Source organism: Trichosurus vulpecula, chromosome 2 (genome assembly GCF_011100635.1).
Source record: "Trichosurus vulpecula isolate mTriVul1 chromosome 2, mTriVul1.pri, whole genome shotgun sequence".
NCBI classification, from domain to species: Eukaryota; Metazoa; Chordata; class Mammalia; order Diprotodontia; family Phalangeridae; genus Trichosurus; species Trichosurus vulpecula.
The window spans coordinates 116,721,826-116,739,569 of record NC_050574.1 but is presented as its reverse complement, the minus strand read 5'-3'; the positions used below and the strand labels follow the sequence as shown (position 1 = coordinate 116,739,569).

General features: G+C 42.7%; 1 protein-coding gene across 1 annotated transcript in view; it reads right to left on the bottom strand.

Moving 5' to 3' along the window:
- TENM4 (teneurin transmembrane protein 4) overlaps positions 1–17,744 on the bottom strand; it is a 514,686-nt gene that overhangs the window by 220,498 nt on the left and 276,444 nt on the right. The window contains 2 exon segments of the mRNA XM_036743921.1: positions 3,490–3,636; positions 16,036–16,062. Of these exon segments, the coding sequence (XP_036599816.1) occupies positions 3,490–3,636; positions 16,036–16,062 (174 nt within the window).

Genomic DNA, 17,744 nt, shown 5'->3' with positions numbered 1-17,744 from the left:
AGAGAGGTACCTTTTTAATCTCCATTTCACAGATGAAGAAATTGAGGCTAAACCCCAACATTCTGGGGAGGCCTTTCCTAGCTGTCGTCACCCTCTCCTCACCTAGTGCCTTCTTCTCTGAGACTGCCTTCCAGCTGCTCTGTATGTGTGCTTCACGTGGTTTACATGTGGTGTCCCCTGTTATAATGTCCAAGCAGAGACAAAGTAAAATGGAGAGCTGACTGGGCAGGGTTTAACTGAGGAAACTTTCTAGATCAGAGTCAGCCTGAACCAGTTTAAAATGGAATTGGGAAATGTTTAATAAAATAAATAAAAATACAACACAATGTAGATACTGTGAATTTGTGGTTTTCTAGGTCAAAATGCTGTCCTAAGGACGTGTTTTATTTGAGTTTGGTGATACTGATCTAGGTAACTGGGGGTGGTATGGAGAAGACTGAATTATCCAAATTGGTTAGCTGCCTATGGCTAAGATCAACATTATCTGGATAATGTGGCCCACTCTCCACTCCACTGTGCCTGGAGCCATGGTTCATACTTATACTCTTCTCCTGGCTACTTGGAGTTTTGGAATGGGGCTTACCAGGCCTCTTCTGTTTGAAAAGGAAGCACCCAACATTGCTGTTCTCTCAAGACTTACCACCTCTTAAACTGACCCTAACAGCACAAGGTCCAAAGTAGGGGAAGTGATAGTCGCATTGGCCTCTTCCCTGGGATCATGTTCCATTCTGGGCACTGTATTTTAAAAAAGATACTGACAAAGTGGGGCTTGCTCAGAGAAGGATAATAAGGATGGGTAAAGGAACTTTAAGCCATGCTACATAAGGATGAGCTGAAGAAACTAGAAATACTTAGTCTGAAGAAGAAGGGGCTTATGGATATAATAGCAATCTCTAAGTATCTGAAGGGAAGAAAGATTAGACTTTGCTTGGCTCGAGAAAGCATAACTAGGGACAATGAGTAGAAATAGCAAGGGGGCTGATTCACACTCAATGAAAGAACTTCTAACAATCAGACCTGTCCCTAAATGGGCTGCCTCAGGAAGGAGTGAGATCCCCATGCTTGGATGTGTTCAAGAAGATGCTGGATATAATTTGTTAGGGTAATTGCAGGATACCATAGGGGTCTGTCAGGGTTCTGTCCTGGGCCTTCTTCTCACCTCTCTCTCTACTACTTCACTTGGCGATCTCATCAGCTTCCAAAGATTTAATTATCTTTGGATAGATTTAAATTATCTTTAAATAAATAGATTATTTAATAATTTATTAATTAATAATGAAGATTAATTAATCATCTCTATGCTGATGATTCTCATGATTCTCAAATCGACTTGTTCTGCCCTAGCTTCTCTGCTGGCCTCTAGTCTTGTATCTCTAACCACCTTCTAGACATCTCATACTGGATGTCCAGTAGACATTTTAAACTCAACATGCCCCAGGTTGAACTCATTATCTTTCCCCCTAAACCCCTCAAAACTTCCCCATTATTGTCTGGGGCACCAACACTTTCCCATAATGCACACATCCTCAACTCCTCACTATTTCTCACCTCCCGTATCCAATCCGTTGCCAAGGCCTACAGATTTCACCATCTCTCAAATCTGCGCCCTTCTCTCCTCAGACAATATCTTCACTCTGGTGCAGGCATCTTACCACCTCATCCTTGGATTACTGCAATAGCCTACTGGTGGATCTCCTTGTCTCAGCTCTCATTCTAATTCAGTCTCCACTCAGCTGCCAGAGTGATTTTCCTACAGCGCAAATCAGACCATGTCACCCCCTACTCACTAAACTCCAGTGACTCCCTATTGCCTCAAGGATCAAACACAAAATCCTCTGGCATTTGAAGCCCTTCACAACCTAGCCTCCTCCTACCTTTCTAGTCTTACATATCACTACCTCCAGGTACTCATTAATCCCGTGACATCGGCCTCTTGGCTGCTCCACAAATGAGACACTCCATTTCTCAGCTCGGGACACTTTCTCTGTCTGTCTCCCATGTCTTGAATGCTCTCTCTTCTCATCTCCACATACTAGCTTCCTTTAGATCCCAACTAAAATCCCACCTTCTACAGGAACCCTTCCCCAACCCCATTAACTGTTCCCTATTTATCCTGTGTATAGCTTGTTTGTACATATTTGTTTCTTTAGACTGTGAGTGCCTTGACTAGACTGTCTGGACTGTCTTTTGCCTCTTCTCATACCCTTAGCTCTTAGCACAGTGCTTGGCACACAGTAGGTGCTTAATAAATGCTTAATCACTGACTGACTTAAATGCTGTGGTGGGAATGGATTTGTATTACGTGACTCTAAGTTCTCTTTCAACTCTCAGATCTGGTCATTCCCTTAGTCCTCAGTTGTTTGATACTGTAAGATAATGTCCAATATACTCTTTGTATTTAAAAACCTGTGACTCACCTATGCCCCTAGAAACTCATAGTTTAAGTATCTCCAGGATATAGATCAAACTAAGACAACTGGAAAATAACACTGCTACTACTGCTACTACTACTACTACTACTACTACTACTACTACCACCACCACCACCACCACCACCACCATTACTACTACTACTACTACTACTACTACCACCACCACCATTACTACTACTACTACTACCACCACCACTACCGCTACCACCATCATTACTATTACTATGACTTCTAAAACATTTTCTTAACTATTTTGTTTTATTATTATTATTGCATCATGAGAAAGATAAAGCAATGTAGTATGATACCTATCTGCTAAGAGGTGAGACTTGGGAATATCATTACCCAGGTAATTTTGTAGATAACTAAGGATTAGAATCTTAAACATCTCAACTGGAAACATATAACTAAGGATTAGAATCTTAAACATCTCAACTGGAAACATCTTTCAAAGAGACAATATTAGAACCCAGGGTATAACGGGATAGAATTGTAAGGCGTCCTAGGACACAGAACGCTGGGTTTGGAAGAGCCCTTAGAACAAAGAATATCAGAGCCAGAAGGAATCTTAGAACAGAGAATATTAGAAATGAAAGTAAATTTCACAACAGAATCTATCAGAACAAAGAACTCTGGAACTGAAAAGGCCATTAGCAATCATCTATTTCTACCCTCTTACTAAAGGTAACACAAATCCAAGGATGATGAACTACTGTTTGTAAAGTGCTTTTTATACATCTAAGCACTATATAAATGCCAGCTAGTACTGTTGTTGTGATTTTTATTATGCTATATGGTTTGCCAAGGTCATATACCTAATTAACCACAAACTATTTAATCCGGGTCTTCTTACTCTCTGTCCACTCTCTTTTATTAAAAGACACTAGAGTTAGTCAGCTGGAGTAATTTGCTTTTGCCACGCTTCTCTCCAGTGAATCAACATCAAAGGTCCAGCATCTTCTTCAACCACCCTTTCTGGCTAAAGGGCTGACCCTGGGCATAGTCCCTAGGTGGTTATTTGCCCCTATAGCTAAGGGGCCCAGTTGCCAGTGCCTACCTCCATCGTTGTCTTTGCTATCACCACATGCAGTTTCCATGGAGGTGTCGCAGCCCGCACCTCTCCAGCCCAGCTGACAGACACAGTGCCATCCGTTCAGGTCCAGGGTACACCGGCCATTCCCATTGCACAAACCAGGACAGCCTTCTGCAAAGCAAAAATCAAGGTTCAGAGGCGGCTATTTTAGGACACGCAAAAGAGAAGCATGATTTAAGAAACAACATTGACTAATAATCCCGGCATGAGAAACTCTTTACCTCAACCCTACAGCTCACACTGGGATAATGAACTGCAATTTCCAAAATGCTTTTCTCACAGGAATGCAAGTCTTATCACTTACATTTTATAAGTAAGGAAAATTAAGATTCAGAGAGGTCAAGTGCTCGGTTCCTGGTCACACAGCTAGAGTGTACATAGCAGTGTGGGGCAGTAGAAAGAACATTAGGTTGGGAATCTTGGACTCTAAATCTAAATTACTTACTACCTTGTGGTAAACCACTTAAATCCCCTGGCCTCAGTTTCCCCATCTGAAAAATGATAGTCTATTAGAAGATTCCTAAGATCCCTTCTAGCTTTTGATCCTATGGCAGATAGGTCTCTAAGGATCCTTCCAGTTCTAAATTCTATGATACTGATTCTGTGGCAATACTTCTTCCACTCAACCACACTGCTTTGGGGATTGTCTCCATGCTATGATTCCGTTCTGAACTAAAGACCTGCACGTGTCTTCCAGCGCTTTGGTGAGAATGGCTCTACACGGCCATGCACAGCATATAGTATCCTATGCTTGCTAACCACAACAATAAAAGCAGAGACAACTCACATCTTCACAGTGCTGCAAGTTTTATCCAGTGCTTTATTCATGACCACACTATTAAGAAGAGTTCACGTGTTATCATCCCCATTTCACAGATGAGGGAGACCATGTCCAAAGTTAAAGCGACAGGCCCAAGAGCACTGGCCAGGGAGAGGTGTATGTTTCCTTGTATATAGATTCTTGGCTAAGGAATAGGTTCAGATGCATGCACCCCGTTCTCTACAGTTAGAATGGAAGCTCTTTGTCTATGTCCTTGGTGATGATTCCACATCACCTGCCGAGCCAGAGATGCTTGGAAGTTCAAGTCCAGACAGACTCAAAGTGTCTTCCCTTGTACTGATTCGGGATGAGTTTTGGTACAGGAATGGGCCTTGCTTCATTTGCCACAGGGCTGTCACTCCAAAAGCTAAAATCTTTTTTTTTACTCCCTCGGTGGTCAAATAGGGCTGCTTTAAAGATTTTATATCAACTAGATTTTTAAAAAGGTTAATTCCCAGGCTGATCCAGTTCCTGAATTTGTAAGTGGGCTAGGGTTGGGGTGGAAGTGGGGGAGGAGACTTGGAATCTATAGCAAGGCAGAAAGGACAAAATTGATAGTTCTGTCGCAGATAAGTAGTCTCAAATGCCATCCTCTCTATGTAGTCTCCCCTGACCCTTCCATCCAGGAGATGAATGCTCTCATCCTGTTTCATAGTTTGGACATGGACACTGTGTCCTTGGAAGGCCAGCATCGAGTCTGTTCCCTGGTATACAATCAGTGTTACAAACTACTATTCTGAAAGGTTCTTTTGTTGTTATTGTTCTGTCATGTCCAACTCTTCTTGACCCAATTTTGAGGATTTCTTGGCAAAGATACCAGAGTGGTTTGCATTTCCTTCTCCAGCTCATTTTACAGATGAGGAAACTGAGGCAAACAGGGTTAAGTGACCTGCCCAGGGTCACACAGCTAGTGTGTGTCTGAGGCTGGATATGAACTCACTTGCTGTTCCTCTGTGTGCTATGGCACCACTTAGCTGCCCCTGTACTCATGTTAACATTACATCCAATTTCCAAAACAAAACTCAGAACAAAGGTGTGGAGAAAATACGCTAATCTCCGGAAGGTTGGTTAGGACTCAGGATTCCAGCACAGATTCTAATTCCAGCTTTGCTACTAACTCATTCCAGGCACACTGCTTCATCACTCTGCTCTCTGTTTCCTGATCTGCAAAAGAAGGTGGAATAGGACCCTTCTAGCCCTAACACTCTATAATTCAATTACTTTATACCTGGTTTGTGAACGTCCCATGTTCTGATTTGTATTTTAGCTTTAGGGGTCCCTGTCTTACTCCTCTATGCTCTTAATAAGCTCCTTGAGAGCAGAGACCCAGTTTTGTCCACCTGTGCATCTCCCTCAGAAGGTAGGCAGCACGTCAATATTTGCTGAATGAATGAATCATCTGAGCACTGGAGTTCAAAAAGATAGGCCTCCTTTAAAATTTTATATCAACCAGATTTTTTAAAAATACTCTACAGAAAATATGTTACACAGATTATTAATATGCAACAATCTATAAAGGACCACAGGAGGGTAGAAAGTTAAAAGGACACCTGGGTAAATCCCTTCCATTCCCTACAATCGCTCTTCTTGGCAGCCAGTGGTCTCTGCTTTGGGTAAGGATCTGCAATGTTTATCTGACCAGCAGCCTTTTCACTCGCTATCCCTCAAGCCCAGACCCTCTCTCCCTCCTCATCTCCTCCTCCTGGTTTCCCTGGCTTGTGTTACGTCTCAGCTAGAATTCCACCTTCATTAGAAGCCTTTCCCTATTCCCATCAATGCTAGTGTTTTCCCTCTGTTGATTATCTCCAATTTACCATGTATTTATCTTGTTTATATGTAGTCATTCCCATGTTGTCTCCCACATTAGATTGTGAGCTCCTTAAGGGAATGGATTATTTTTGACTTTCTTTGTATCTTTGGCACTTAGCAGAGAGCCTGCCCCCCAGTAGGTATTTAATAAATGTTAGCTGCCCAAATGAGAATCGTAAATATGAAGTAGAACTGTTCTGAGTTTTGGTTTCTTCCTTAGAAGATTACTAAGTGAACTGTACAATGAGGGAGCTGGGGAGACCTTAGAAAAGAGAATTTAGAATATCAGCACTGGCAGGGACCACAGAACAGAGAATTACTGAATGTTACAGCCGGTAACTTTTCTCCTTCCTCATGTTATAGATGAGGGAACAGAAACCCAGAGAAAAGAAGGGATCTGCCAAGATCTCACAGCTAGTCATTGGTAGAGCTAGGTAGGACTAGAATGTGGGCATCCAGGGCAGCTACCTTAAAAAAAACAAACATCTTTTTTTTTTTTCTAAAAATGGATTTGCTTTTGTTTCCCTCCCATCCTAACTCCCCTGGTACTATAAAGCTTTAGTGCTTGTGTAATGGAACGAGCAGTAATTTTGTGGGTGACTTGGTTTGCACACTCACCAGATGTGTGCTAATGGACAGGGGCTGTTTTTATCTTTATCTGTATCCTTGGCACTTAGAACAATAATTGGACTTTTCTGGTCATCAGTTTCTTCATATGTGAAATAGGGATCATAATTTGCATACATCAATCGCAAGGGGTTTTGAAGAAAATATTTTGTGAAACTTAAAGAGGTATAGAAAAGTGCTGTTACTGTTTATATATATATAAATATCTATCTATATAAATATATCTATATCTATAAATTGTGATAGGAGAATCATAGGTTTAGAGTTGGACCATTGATTCTATGAGTCATTTTTAAGTCATGTCTGACTCTTCTTGAATCCATTCAGGGTTTTCTTGGCAAATAGATACTGGAGTGGTTTGCCATTTCCTTCTGCAGCTCATTTTACAAATGAGGAAACTGAGGCAAACAGGGTTAAGGGACATGTCCAGGGTCACATAGCTAGTAAGTGTCCGAGACCAGATTTGAACTCAGGAAGATGAGTCTTCCTGACTCCAGGCCCAGCTCTTTATGCACTATGCTACATAGCTGTCCTTAAGGAGGTATAGAAAAGCACCAGTATTATTGTTTATATATATTTTTCTTATGGGAGAATCAGGTTTAGAATTGGACCACTGACTCCATCAATCACAAAGTCACGTCCAACTCTGTGATCCCATTTGGGATGGTCTTGGCAAAGGTACTGGAATGGTTTGCCATCTCCTTCTCCAACTCATTTTACAGATAAGGAACTGAGGAGAACAGAGTTAAGTGACTTGCCTAGGGTCACACAGATATTAAGTGTCCGAGGTCAGATTTGAACTCAGGAAGATGAGTCTTCCTGAGTCCAGCCTGGGAGCTCTATCCACTGAACCACCTAGTTACCTAACCACCTAGTTGTCCTTAAGGAGGTGTAGAAAAGCACTATTATTATTGATTATACATATTTTCCTTATAGAAGAATCATAGGTTTAGAGTTGGGCCACTGACTCCAACTTCCTCCTTTTACAAATGAGAAACTGAGGACCAAGAAGGTTAAGTGATCTGTATTAGGTGTAAGGACAGAACCAGCAGTCCCACAGAACAGAGGAACAGGGTGTGATCTACATAGGTGAAGGGGGAGTTTCTGCTATACTGTCAAGATCACAATTCCACTGGAATATGCTAATCTGGTCGCCCAAGACGGATTGTAAACTCCTTTAAAACAAAGGCTCTTATGCTTTTTATGTATACCCCTCACTGATTGGCACAAGACCAGGCACATGGGAGATGCTCAATGAATGCTTGTTAGTAGATTAGCTGAATAAACATCCCAGCGGTGAGTTTTCAGTGTCCCTTAGGATTACAAAGAACGAGAAGGCATAGCAGAGGAGAGAGAACACTGGACTGGGAGGCAGGGGGCCAGATTTGGAGGGCCTGTTCTGATCCTCCTTTAGCTATTGATTGTGGGCAGGTTGGTTCACCTCTGAGCTTTGGTTGTTTACAGGAAGAACCTGGGATTGTGAGGTAATGTCGAAAAATGGAAAAGAAAACCTCTTATATTTGGAGACAAGGGAACCTCAGCGCAAATCCAGGCTCTGCTCCCAATGAATTAAAATACTATGGAAATATTAGTTACTATCATCGCATAGATGGATAGAGAAGGATAAAGAGATAATGTAGGTAAACTACTTAAAGTGTATCTAAATGTGAATTACTATTATGGCCAGTTGATTGTTTGATATTTTGAAATCTTGTCTAAATTTAGAGGTGAAAACCTACGGTCACTAATGATGATCTTTTGGCTTCAGATTCATGGAAAATGGCAAGCTGAAATTCAGTAGTAGGGATGGTTTCATCCTTTGTATTTGTATTTCCAGCACTTAGCACAGTGCCTGGTACATAGTAGGTACTTTATAAATGCTTGTTGATCGATTTATTACTCATGTTGTTAGGTGAAACAGAAATGCACGCTTGCAAAGTATTTCAGAGTAATGCCCAATAAGAGGTAATTCAAAATGCCTAATGGCTTTCCCTAAGCTATAATGAGTGTCTATGTCTATTCCCATATTGATGCATATGGAGTCAGGGACCTTGTTTATCTTTTGTATCTGCCCAATAATGAGCACAAAATTAGCATCATAGGATCACAGACTTGGAGCTGAAAGGTACCTTAAAGGTTGCCTAGTCCAATCTCCTCACTTGGCAGATGAGGAAACGGAAGTGAGGTGTCCTGGCACTCAAGGACACCTGGGTTGTGAGTGGCAGAGAGTGTGTGAACCCAGATTCTACAACTACAACATCTAGCCCTCTCTTTGTCACTGCTAATGGGGGGACATTTCTGCAGCACGTTCGTGGTTCACAAAACTTCCTTCTTATGTCTCTGTTTTATGGAAGAAGAAAATGAGGATCCAAGCGGGGAGTTCCTTCTCAAGGTCACGTATATAAAAACCAAAATCAGGTCTCTCTGAGTCCAAACTCAATGGTTTTTATTTATGCTGAATGAATAAATGACTGATAGAGCTTACATAGACTAAAGTTATTTGAAGAAAAATAAAACAAGGAATCTTAGGACTAAAGGTTATGACATATGGCGGTGGTCTGGAAGAGATGGGATGTTGATTTGGGGAAGAGAAGACTGGGAGGTGAGAGAGGATGATGGCTATAGACATGTATCTAAAGCACTGTAGTGGGTATGGGACATCATTAGAATTGTCCTGCTTGGCCCTGAAGGGCAGAATTAGGTGACAGCTTAAAGGAAGACAGACTTAGGCTCCCTATAAAGATAGACTTCCCAATCGCTAAAGCTGTCCCCTAAACTGAAATAGGCTGCATCTGCTATGTTGATGTTCTGATTTCATTTTAATTGGTCAGTTTTTAAAAATCCGAGTCCTGGTTCTGTCATCTACCAGCTGTTAGACTTCATAAAATCCCTTTACCTTCCCCAAGCCTCATTCTTCTCATCCACAAAATGGGAATCATAAAAGACTGTCCTCCTTATTTTAGAACCAGAGGCTTGAAAGCTAGAAAGGACCATAGGTTTACTATGGAGATTAGGTGAGATAACATGTAAATAATTCTATTTACACTAAATATTGCAGGACTGTGTTGCCGTTGTTACTATTAAGCTTTGGCTCTTGTTCAGACTGATTTAGCTCCCCTGTCTTCCTGCCTGAGGTGTTAGGGATGCTGCTAGAAGCAGAGCTCTGGGGGTTCTCTGGGCTTCCAGACCTAGCTACAGGGCTCTTTTCTGGGCCACAGTTTCCTAAGTGTAAAATAAGGAAATTGGCCTAGTTGCCTTCTAAAGGCCCTTCCTGCTCTAGCATTCTGAGATTTTGGTCAAATCTTACTAGTGTGAATTCCATTCAAACTAACAAGCACTTACTCACTGAGGACTTCCTGTGTGCTCCGGATGTAAGAAGCACTGAATGCAGAGATTCATAGAATATGAGAGCATGGGAAGCAGAAACATAGAACATGTGTTCTAGAAGGGACCTTAGAATATACAGTGTTAAAAGACAGAACACAAGATGTTAGAAAGAATTTTAGAATATAAGACATTAAAAAAAAAACAAAAGAGCATAATACCCTAAGTATCTGTTGAATTGGAAAGGAATGTCAGAGCTAGAAGGGGCCTTTGGGACCATCTGGTTTACTTCCTTTATCCTACAGGGGACTCTGAGGCTTTAGAGAAGAGACCAAGCCAAGGTCATATGGCTGTTCAGTGGCAAGGCCGCCATCTTCCTAGGCTTAGAAGCACATCTATGGTATGTAAGATTTTAAAGCTGAAGAAGGCCAAAAAGAGAGGGAGAAGACCATTCCCCAGGGTCCCATCACAGAATGTGGCCATGGATAGCCCAAATAGGAATGAGTCAGCTGTTCTGGAGGTAGAGATGGGGAGCAGGGACACTGAAGAGCGCTTTTGGAAGCCAGACTCAGCTACTGTTGATGATCTGAGCAGTTACCATCCCCCCCCTCTCCCCAATTAGTCCCAATTATAAATTTCTTTCCTACAGCTGGGACTTTCTTTCAGTTAAGCCTCATTTCTACTTGAAATTGGTCTTGGGGGAGAGAAGGCCTGATCTTAAAATTAGTAATCGGCAAATTGCTTTCTTTAGCCTCCACAAGGCTCTGAGCAGAGGGCATTTGATTTCCTTAGCTGTCCCAGGAAGCTCAGGAGGCTGCGGGGAACGAAGTGGTGCAGGAAACAGAGGCAATTATCTGGGTGATTCAGGGGGAAATGCTACTGCATTATCATCCTCGTCACTGGGATGATCAGTAACAGCTGGCTTCCTTTTCTTGTCTTAATAAACATCAGAGACAATGTGATATGGCAAAGAACTTGGATTCGGGAGAGCTGGGTACAAGATCAGCCTCTTACTAGTGGTGTGACTTCGGACAAGTCGATTCTCTTCTCAGTGTCCTAGTGTCCTTGTTTCTAAAATAAGAAGGTTGAGCTTGGTGGTCCCTAAGGTCCCTCTCAGCTCTGACAGTCTTTATTATAAGGTCTATTCCAGCTCTGACATTCTCTGCTTTAAGCTCCCTTCCAGCTCCAACATTCTATATATTCTAAGCTTTCTCCCAGCTCTGACATTCTGTGTTCTAAGCTCCCTCCCAGCTCTGACATTCTATATGTTCTAAGCTCTCTCCCAGCTCTGACATTCTGTGTTCTAAGGTCCCTTCAAGCTCTAACATTTTGTGTTCTAAGGCCCCTCCCAGCTCTAACATTCTGTGTTCAAAGTTCCCTCCCAGCTCCGACATTCTACATGTTCTAAGCCCCATCCTAGCACTAATATTCTGTGTTTTAAGGCCCTTCCCAGCTCTGACATTCTTTATTATAAGGTCTATTGCAGCTCTGACATTCTTGCAAGGTGAATTAGGTCCACTTTTATCTTGGAGCTTGTTTTGTGAATCTAGGCCCTGCCATTTATTCATTGTGTGAGGCTGGCTGTTTAAGTACGCTGAGCCTTCATATCTAAAGAGGCTGTCCTTCCTACCTTACAGGGATGTGTATGTGGTAATAAGACGTATGTCATCAGCTGGGTAACTTTAAAACTTCAAGGATCCATTAATTTCCTCCCTGTTTATACCCTCTGCCAAGGCACACTGTATCCCTTTCATGACTTTGTAGATAAAATCTGCATGAGTTGTGGTGGGGGAGAAATGCTACCCCTTCCTTGGTGGCTAGCCTCCTGTGGTTGAGCCTGGTATCTCTTACCAGCTGGTTCTCAGACAACTGACACCCAGCTGGTTCTCAGACAACTGACACCCAGCCTGCCATTGGGTCCGAACTCAAAACCCCTTTGGCTTTCCTAGGCCCTGGCGGTGCTGGGGTCTATCCCCTGGGATACAGCCTAGGTCATGGCCATGCCACAATGAAGCATCGGAGGAGGATGTTTGTGTAATTACATAGCATTAGTTAAATGTCAGCACTCATCATCCCTCTTATTACTATTACTTCAGAAATGCCCCCCCCTGCTCCTGGTTGCCAGAATGAAGCAGCTTCTTCTGAAGTGACAGACTGCCTCTCAAAGCAATATCCTCTGAACCACTACTAGGGCTCATTCAAACCCCAAACTCATCAATTATTTAGAGCCAAAGTGACATTAACAATCTCTTCTGGAAAGGCTTATGCCAGGCATTTGGCCAAAAGAATGTGCATTTAAAGTTTAGAAAAGGGCTGAATATTTCCAAAGAAATGGAGCTCTTTAAATGATAAATTCCAGAATGTCAGGGTTCTACAGGATGATCCATGCCCTCTTCTTCCTCATTTTAGAGAGAAAACCACTGTGGCCAAGAGAGGAGACGTGACTCGCTGGGCATCACGCAGAAAGTGGCCGAGCTGGAATTCAAACCTTCTGACACAAAGGCAGACAGTGCTCTACACTGCAAGATGCTCCCTCACATTGAAGGCTGCCTTCTTCCCTGTCTTCTGTGTATCCGAAGACCCTTCACCTAGCTGGCCATATGTACGGTTTACTTATTTTTACCTTCCAAAGTAAGAAGGAAGTGACATTTTTGATAAAAATCACATTTATTCTTCCATACTGTATTGCTTTCCTATTCTCCAACTGCTTCTAAGTAATCTTTTACCTACCTTTTTTTCAGAACTTCTTAACAGAGACACCCAAAAGTTTTAACTGGCTGTCTTAGGACACAGTGAGCTCCTCATTGCTGGAGACAGGGGGCAAGATACAGAAATGATGGGAAAAGATCAGGTGAACGGCCTTACTAGCTGTGTGATGGGCAAGTCATTTAACTTTCCTGTGCCTCAGTTTCTTCATCTGTAAAATAAGGCTCTTGCCACTGATGGTTTCTGGTGTGCCTTCCAGCTCTAACTCTATGAACTTAGAACTTAGGGATTTCCTACCTCAAGTTTCACAGGACACTTTTTTCTGTGCTTCTCTAATGAACTAAGAAGTAGCAGGATCCTAACATTACCTATGTCCATGTTATATCTCTGTTAGACATGACCTCCAGGAAGACACAGACACACGTGCAGGGGCACCCCTCTCCCTCCAAGCGCGGATGGTAGCAGAGATGCGCACAAAGGTGGTGCTCAATGAACATCTGATCGCTGATCAGTAACAATACTTACCCTACCTACCTTACAGGGCTGTTGTGAGAATCAAAAGAAACAATGGATGTTAAAGTGTTATATTCACAGACTCCCAGAATGTCCAAACTGGAATGGACCCTAGAGCACAGAATCCTAGAACAGGAAGGGACCTATAAAACAAAGCGGCTTCTTCCAAAGTTATCATCTGAACCACTCTCTACTGAAGCTCATTCTAACCCCAGACCCCACGCTTACTCTAATGGCCCTTAGAACCAGGAAAAGCTCAAGCTAGAAGGGATCTTAGAAATCTACCCCCACCACTGAGCTCTAGTAAAGGCTTGGCGAATGAATGAGGGAATAAAATATCTTCCACCCTCATGCTGGAATACACAGAGGTCTCTGAATTAGGAGCCTCAGTTTCCTCTTCTGTTAAATGCCAGTGAGAGCACCTGTTCTTATTATCTTAGGGGGTTGCTATAAGGATCCCATGAGAGAAGAGGGCTCAGAAGTACTCTGAAAAGTACAAAACACTCTACAAATGGACAGGCTCGTTTATCGTTTCAGCCTGGTCCATGTGAAGGGTCCTCGATGGGCAGTTGACACAGACTGCTGCGCCTGGGTTTGTCTCCCGGCTTTTTACCTCTCTGGCCATGTGGGCAAGTCCCCTGTTCTCTCGTGGTCTCAGGTTTCTCATCTGCAAACTGAAGAGAACTTCACCAGAGTCTCCCTAAGATCTTTTCGAATTCTAAATATTATGATAGAATGAACTAATTTTAAAAGTTTCAAGAACATTAACCTTCCTGGGTTGTTTTTTTTTAATGGCACTGATGCCTTTTATTTTACAATGATCATTTTGGGATATCCCCCTCTATTCCCCATGAAGGGAACCTTCTCTTGTTAAGAAAAAACCAAATAGTTACGTAAAACTAAGATAGCTACATCCATTGGCAGTTTATGCTGCCAATATCTCACCTCGGTCACCCTCCGATCAAGGGGAAATTGGGAGAGATATATTTATGCTAGTTAAATTTTACTTTATGAGACTGGGTGTATCTAGGGTCAAATTTAGCAACTATTACGGCCACAACATTTTTTAGGTACTGGGGAAGATAAAAGATTGAGTTAAAACTTGGCCACTGCCTTCATGGAGCGTACAGTCTATTGAGGGATATGATACAGGCACCAATAACTAGAGAGTGTCCCAAAAGTCTTAGTGTTCTCTCTCTCTTTTTTTTTAAAGTCTCACCAGAATAAAAAGTCAAGATAGGAAGTCTGAGGAAACAACACGGTCTAGGATATAAATGGCCTTGGAACCCCGGTTTTTAGTCATGGTTTTGGACCTAACTACTTGACCTGAGTTAAGAAGTGTTATAATGTAATGGACCAGGAGACAGGGGATGTGGATTCCAATTGTAGCTCTGTGACTTAGTTACTCTATGATTTGAACAGGTCACTTAACATCTCTCTAAGACTCAGTTTTCTCTTTTGTAAAATGAAGAGTTTAGATCATGTAGCCCATCATGTCCTTCTTGGCACTAATATCATTTATATATATTTTTTAACATCTTAGGTTCTAAGATCCCTCCCAGATCTGACATCACATTTTCTGTGTTTCAACATCTGACATTGCAAGGTCTCTTCCATCAGTGACCTCTTCAAGTCCCTTGGGGCATAAACATTCCCTGTTCTAGGGCCCTTCCACCTCTAACATTCTCTGCTCTAAGGTCTCTTTTCCAGTGCTGAATGTCAAAGAGTCTATGATGAAGAACCTTGCTGTCCATGTTCAGTTAGTGCATTTAAGTCATTGAGCAATCTTGGCAAGTCACTGAGTATCACAGTGACATTCTAGCCACCCTCAAACCCACAGGTAGTTTGATTACCACTACCAGCCCAGGCTCACTGTCCCCCTCATCTAATATAAAGAAGAAACTCCCATATGAAAAATTTTAGTGCCTTCACTTTTCTTCCAAGTCATTACCACAGTTTGAAATGGCAGTCAATATTTCTAATTAAAAGCCAATTTGGCCATTGCAATTACAATTTCATAAATTAAACTGGCTAATGAACTGAAACTTCCAATTAAATGTTAGTGCTCAAATACCTGAGCTTCCCAGAGAAGTGAATCTTGGAGAAATAAGATCTGTTTGGGAAATCAGGAGTTATCTAATCATCGTCAATAGGCAAACGAGAAAGAAAAAAAAACATTCTGACCCAAGGCCTGGGGACCACAGCTCTTAATTAGCATAATACCAGCCATTTGTAAGATAAAATATCCCAAAGCCAGTTCTTTCTCTAGGAAAAAAAGAATTATACCACAAAATGATGGGGACATTGCTTTCAGGATCTTTTCAACTCTCCTGAGGTTTCTTTCCCTCTCAATCCACCCCCCTGCTCCCAATATTTCAATTCTGATGACCTTGGTCAGGAGGGGTGGGGGATGGGAAGGATGGTAGAAGATGGGTGGAAAAGGAGGAAGGGGTGGGGGTTGGGATCATGGAGAGTAAAGGACATAGATGCAGTGGTAGCACTTCACAGAGACCAGAGCACCTGGGAAATGAATAGCGCTCCAGGCATACCACCCCCAAGGGACTGAGACCTCTGTGTCTCCAATGGGGTAGGGCAGCCTGGAGGTGGTAGGTTCATGGGGATGTATATCAATTATTATCTATACAATTATCCATAACACACACACTCACACGCACAAAGACAACAGGAAAATAGAGGAAGGAAGACCATACCTTTCACTACCTTATCCAGATAGTGAGCTTGGGAGATAAAAGACAGGACATTTAAGGTAGGGTTGAGTAAGTACCATATTGCCCGTCACAAGACAATGCAGGTGTTACAGAGGAAGAGGAAGCTTGGCCAACAGCATCAGAATGTAACCTCTGTCCCAGGAGGAAGAGCATCAACCAACAGCATTGAGAAACAGAGGCTGGGCAGAAGAGCAGGGCCCCAGGGGAGTGGTTTCTCACCCATCCACTCTGACTTTGGGAACATGATCAGAACAGCAAGAAATCAAACACACATGGATGGAAATGAATGGTGAGGAGCAGAAGCAGCAGTAGTGGTGCAAGGCAGGTGTGGATTCCCCTCAAAGCTAGCCCTTGCTGCCAATGCCCTCCTGGAAGGGGGAGAGACCGGTTGGACTTGGGAGACCTGCAGTCTCTTGACAAACAGGAGCCATCTTGAGGTGAGCTCTGGGAAGCAGTTAGTGGCTAAGGCCCTGGACCTGAAGTAGGAAAGACTCACTTATCAGTTCAGACACTTACCAGTTCTATGGCCTTTGTCAAGTCAATTAACCTGAGTTTTAGAATCTACGTCTATAAAAAGGGTGTATATTCATCCCTGCCCTGCCTACCCAACAGGGTAGCTGTGAGGGTTCAAGGAGGTAACAAATTGAAGTACTTTGTAAACATGAAGTGCATAATTATAAATTATTTCCATCAAACAGAAAAAGAGTATCCTTGGATAGAGGCGAAGTGGGAAGAGCATGGGATTTGGAATGAGGAGTTGTGGTTGGGTCATTTCGGTCATGCCTCAGTACAGACCTGGGCTCATGTCTGAGCTCTGCCACATGCTAGTTGTGTGGCTTTGAGGAAGCCGTTTAACCTCTGAGCCTTATCAGCAAAATGGGGACAAACTCATCTCCTTACTTCACTGGTGGGTTCATGAAGGATTTCTCAACACTACATAAATGTCCAATATCTACATTATTCTTGTACAAAGATGTGATCCTGAAATGTGTGTAAATTGGATGTATGCACATTCGATCATTTAAAACACACTGAAGGATGGTGGCTACGGTAAGTGTTTTTACCCGGGTTAAGTACTAATAATGAAGCTCCATTAACGTATTTGCTTTAGCGGCTGGATGGTCCCTGAGGTCGTCCATTAGGCTGATCATTCTCTTGACATACTGGATAGGCTGGCCATCGGCACCTAGCTATCATCCCTTCATCCTCCCTGGGGGACTTCAACATTTCTGGCGATGCTCCCTCAAATATCCTGACTAGTTGCTCAAATATGTCTTCATGACCTCCTTCTTCACTCCATCTCAGCTCCTCAGAGGGATGGTCACCCCACTCCTGCCCCCCTTGGCCCCCATCTCATCATCACCCACAAGTGTTCTTTGGCTTTGATCAAAAACTCTGGCATTCTCTAATGGATCAACCTAGGCTTCTTGCTGTTCCTCATACAGGATGTGTCATTTCCCACCTCTGGGCCTTTGTACTGTCTTGTCCAAGACTCAGCCCCAACACCACCTTCTTGAGTTCCCCTCAATGGCTAGTGGCCTCCTCCCTATACTGTATTGAGTTTTCTTTCTCATATTTTACTCTTTCTTTATAAGCATATATGGGGTCTCCCCCTTGAGAGTAAGGATTACGTCACTCATTGTATGTGTATCTCTGGAGCCTACTGCAGCAGTACCTCGAAGATTGTAGAT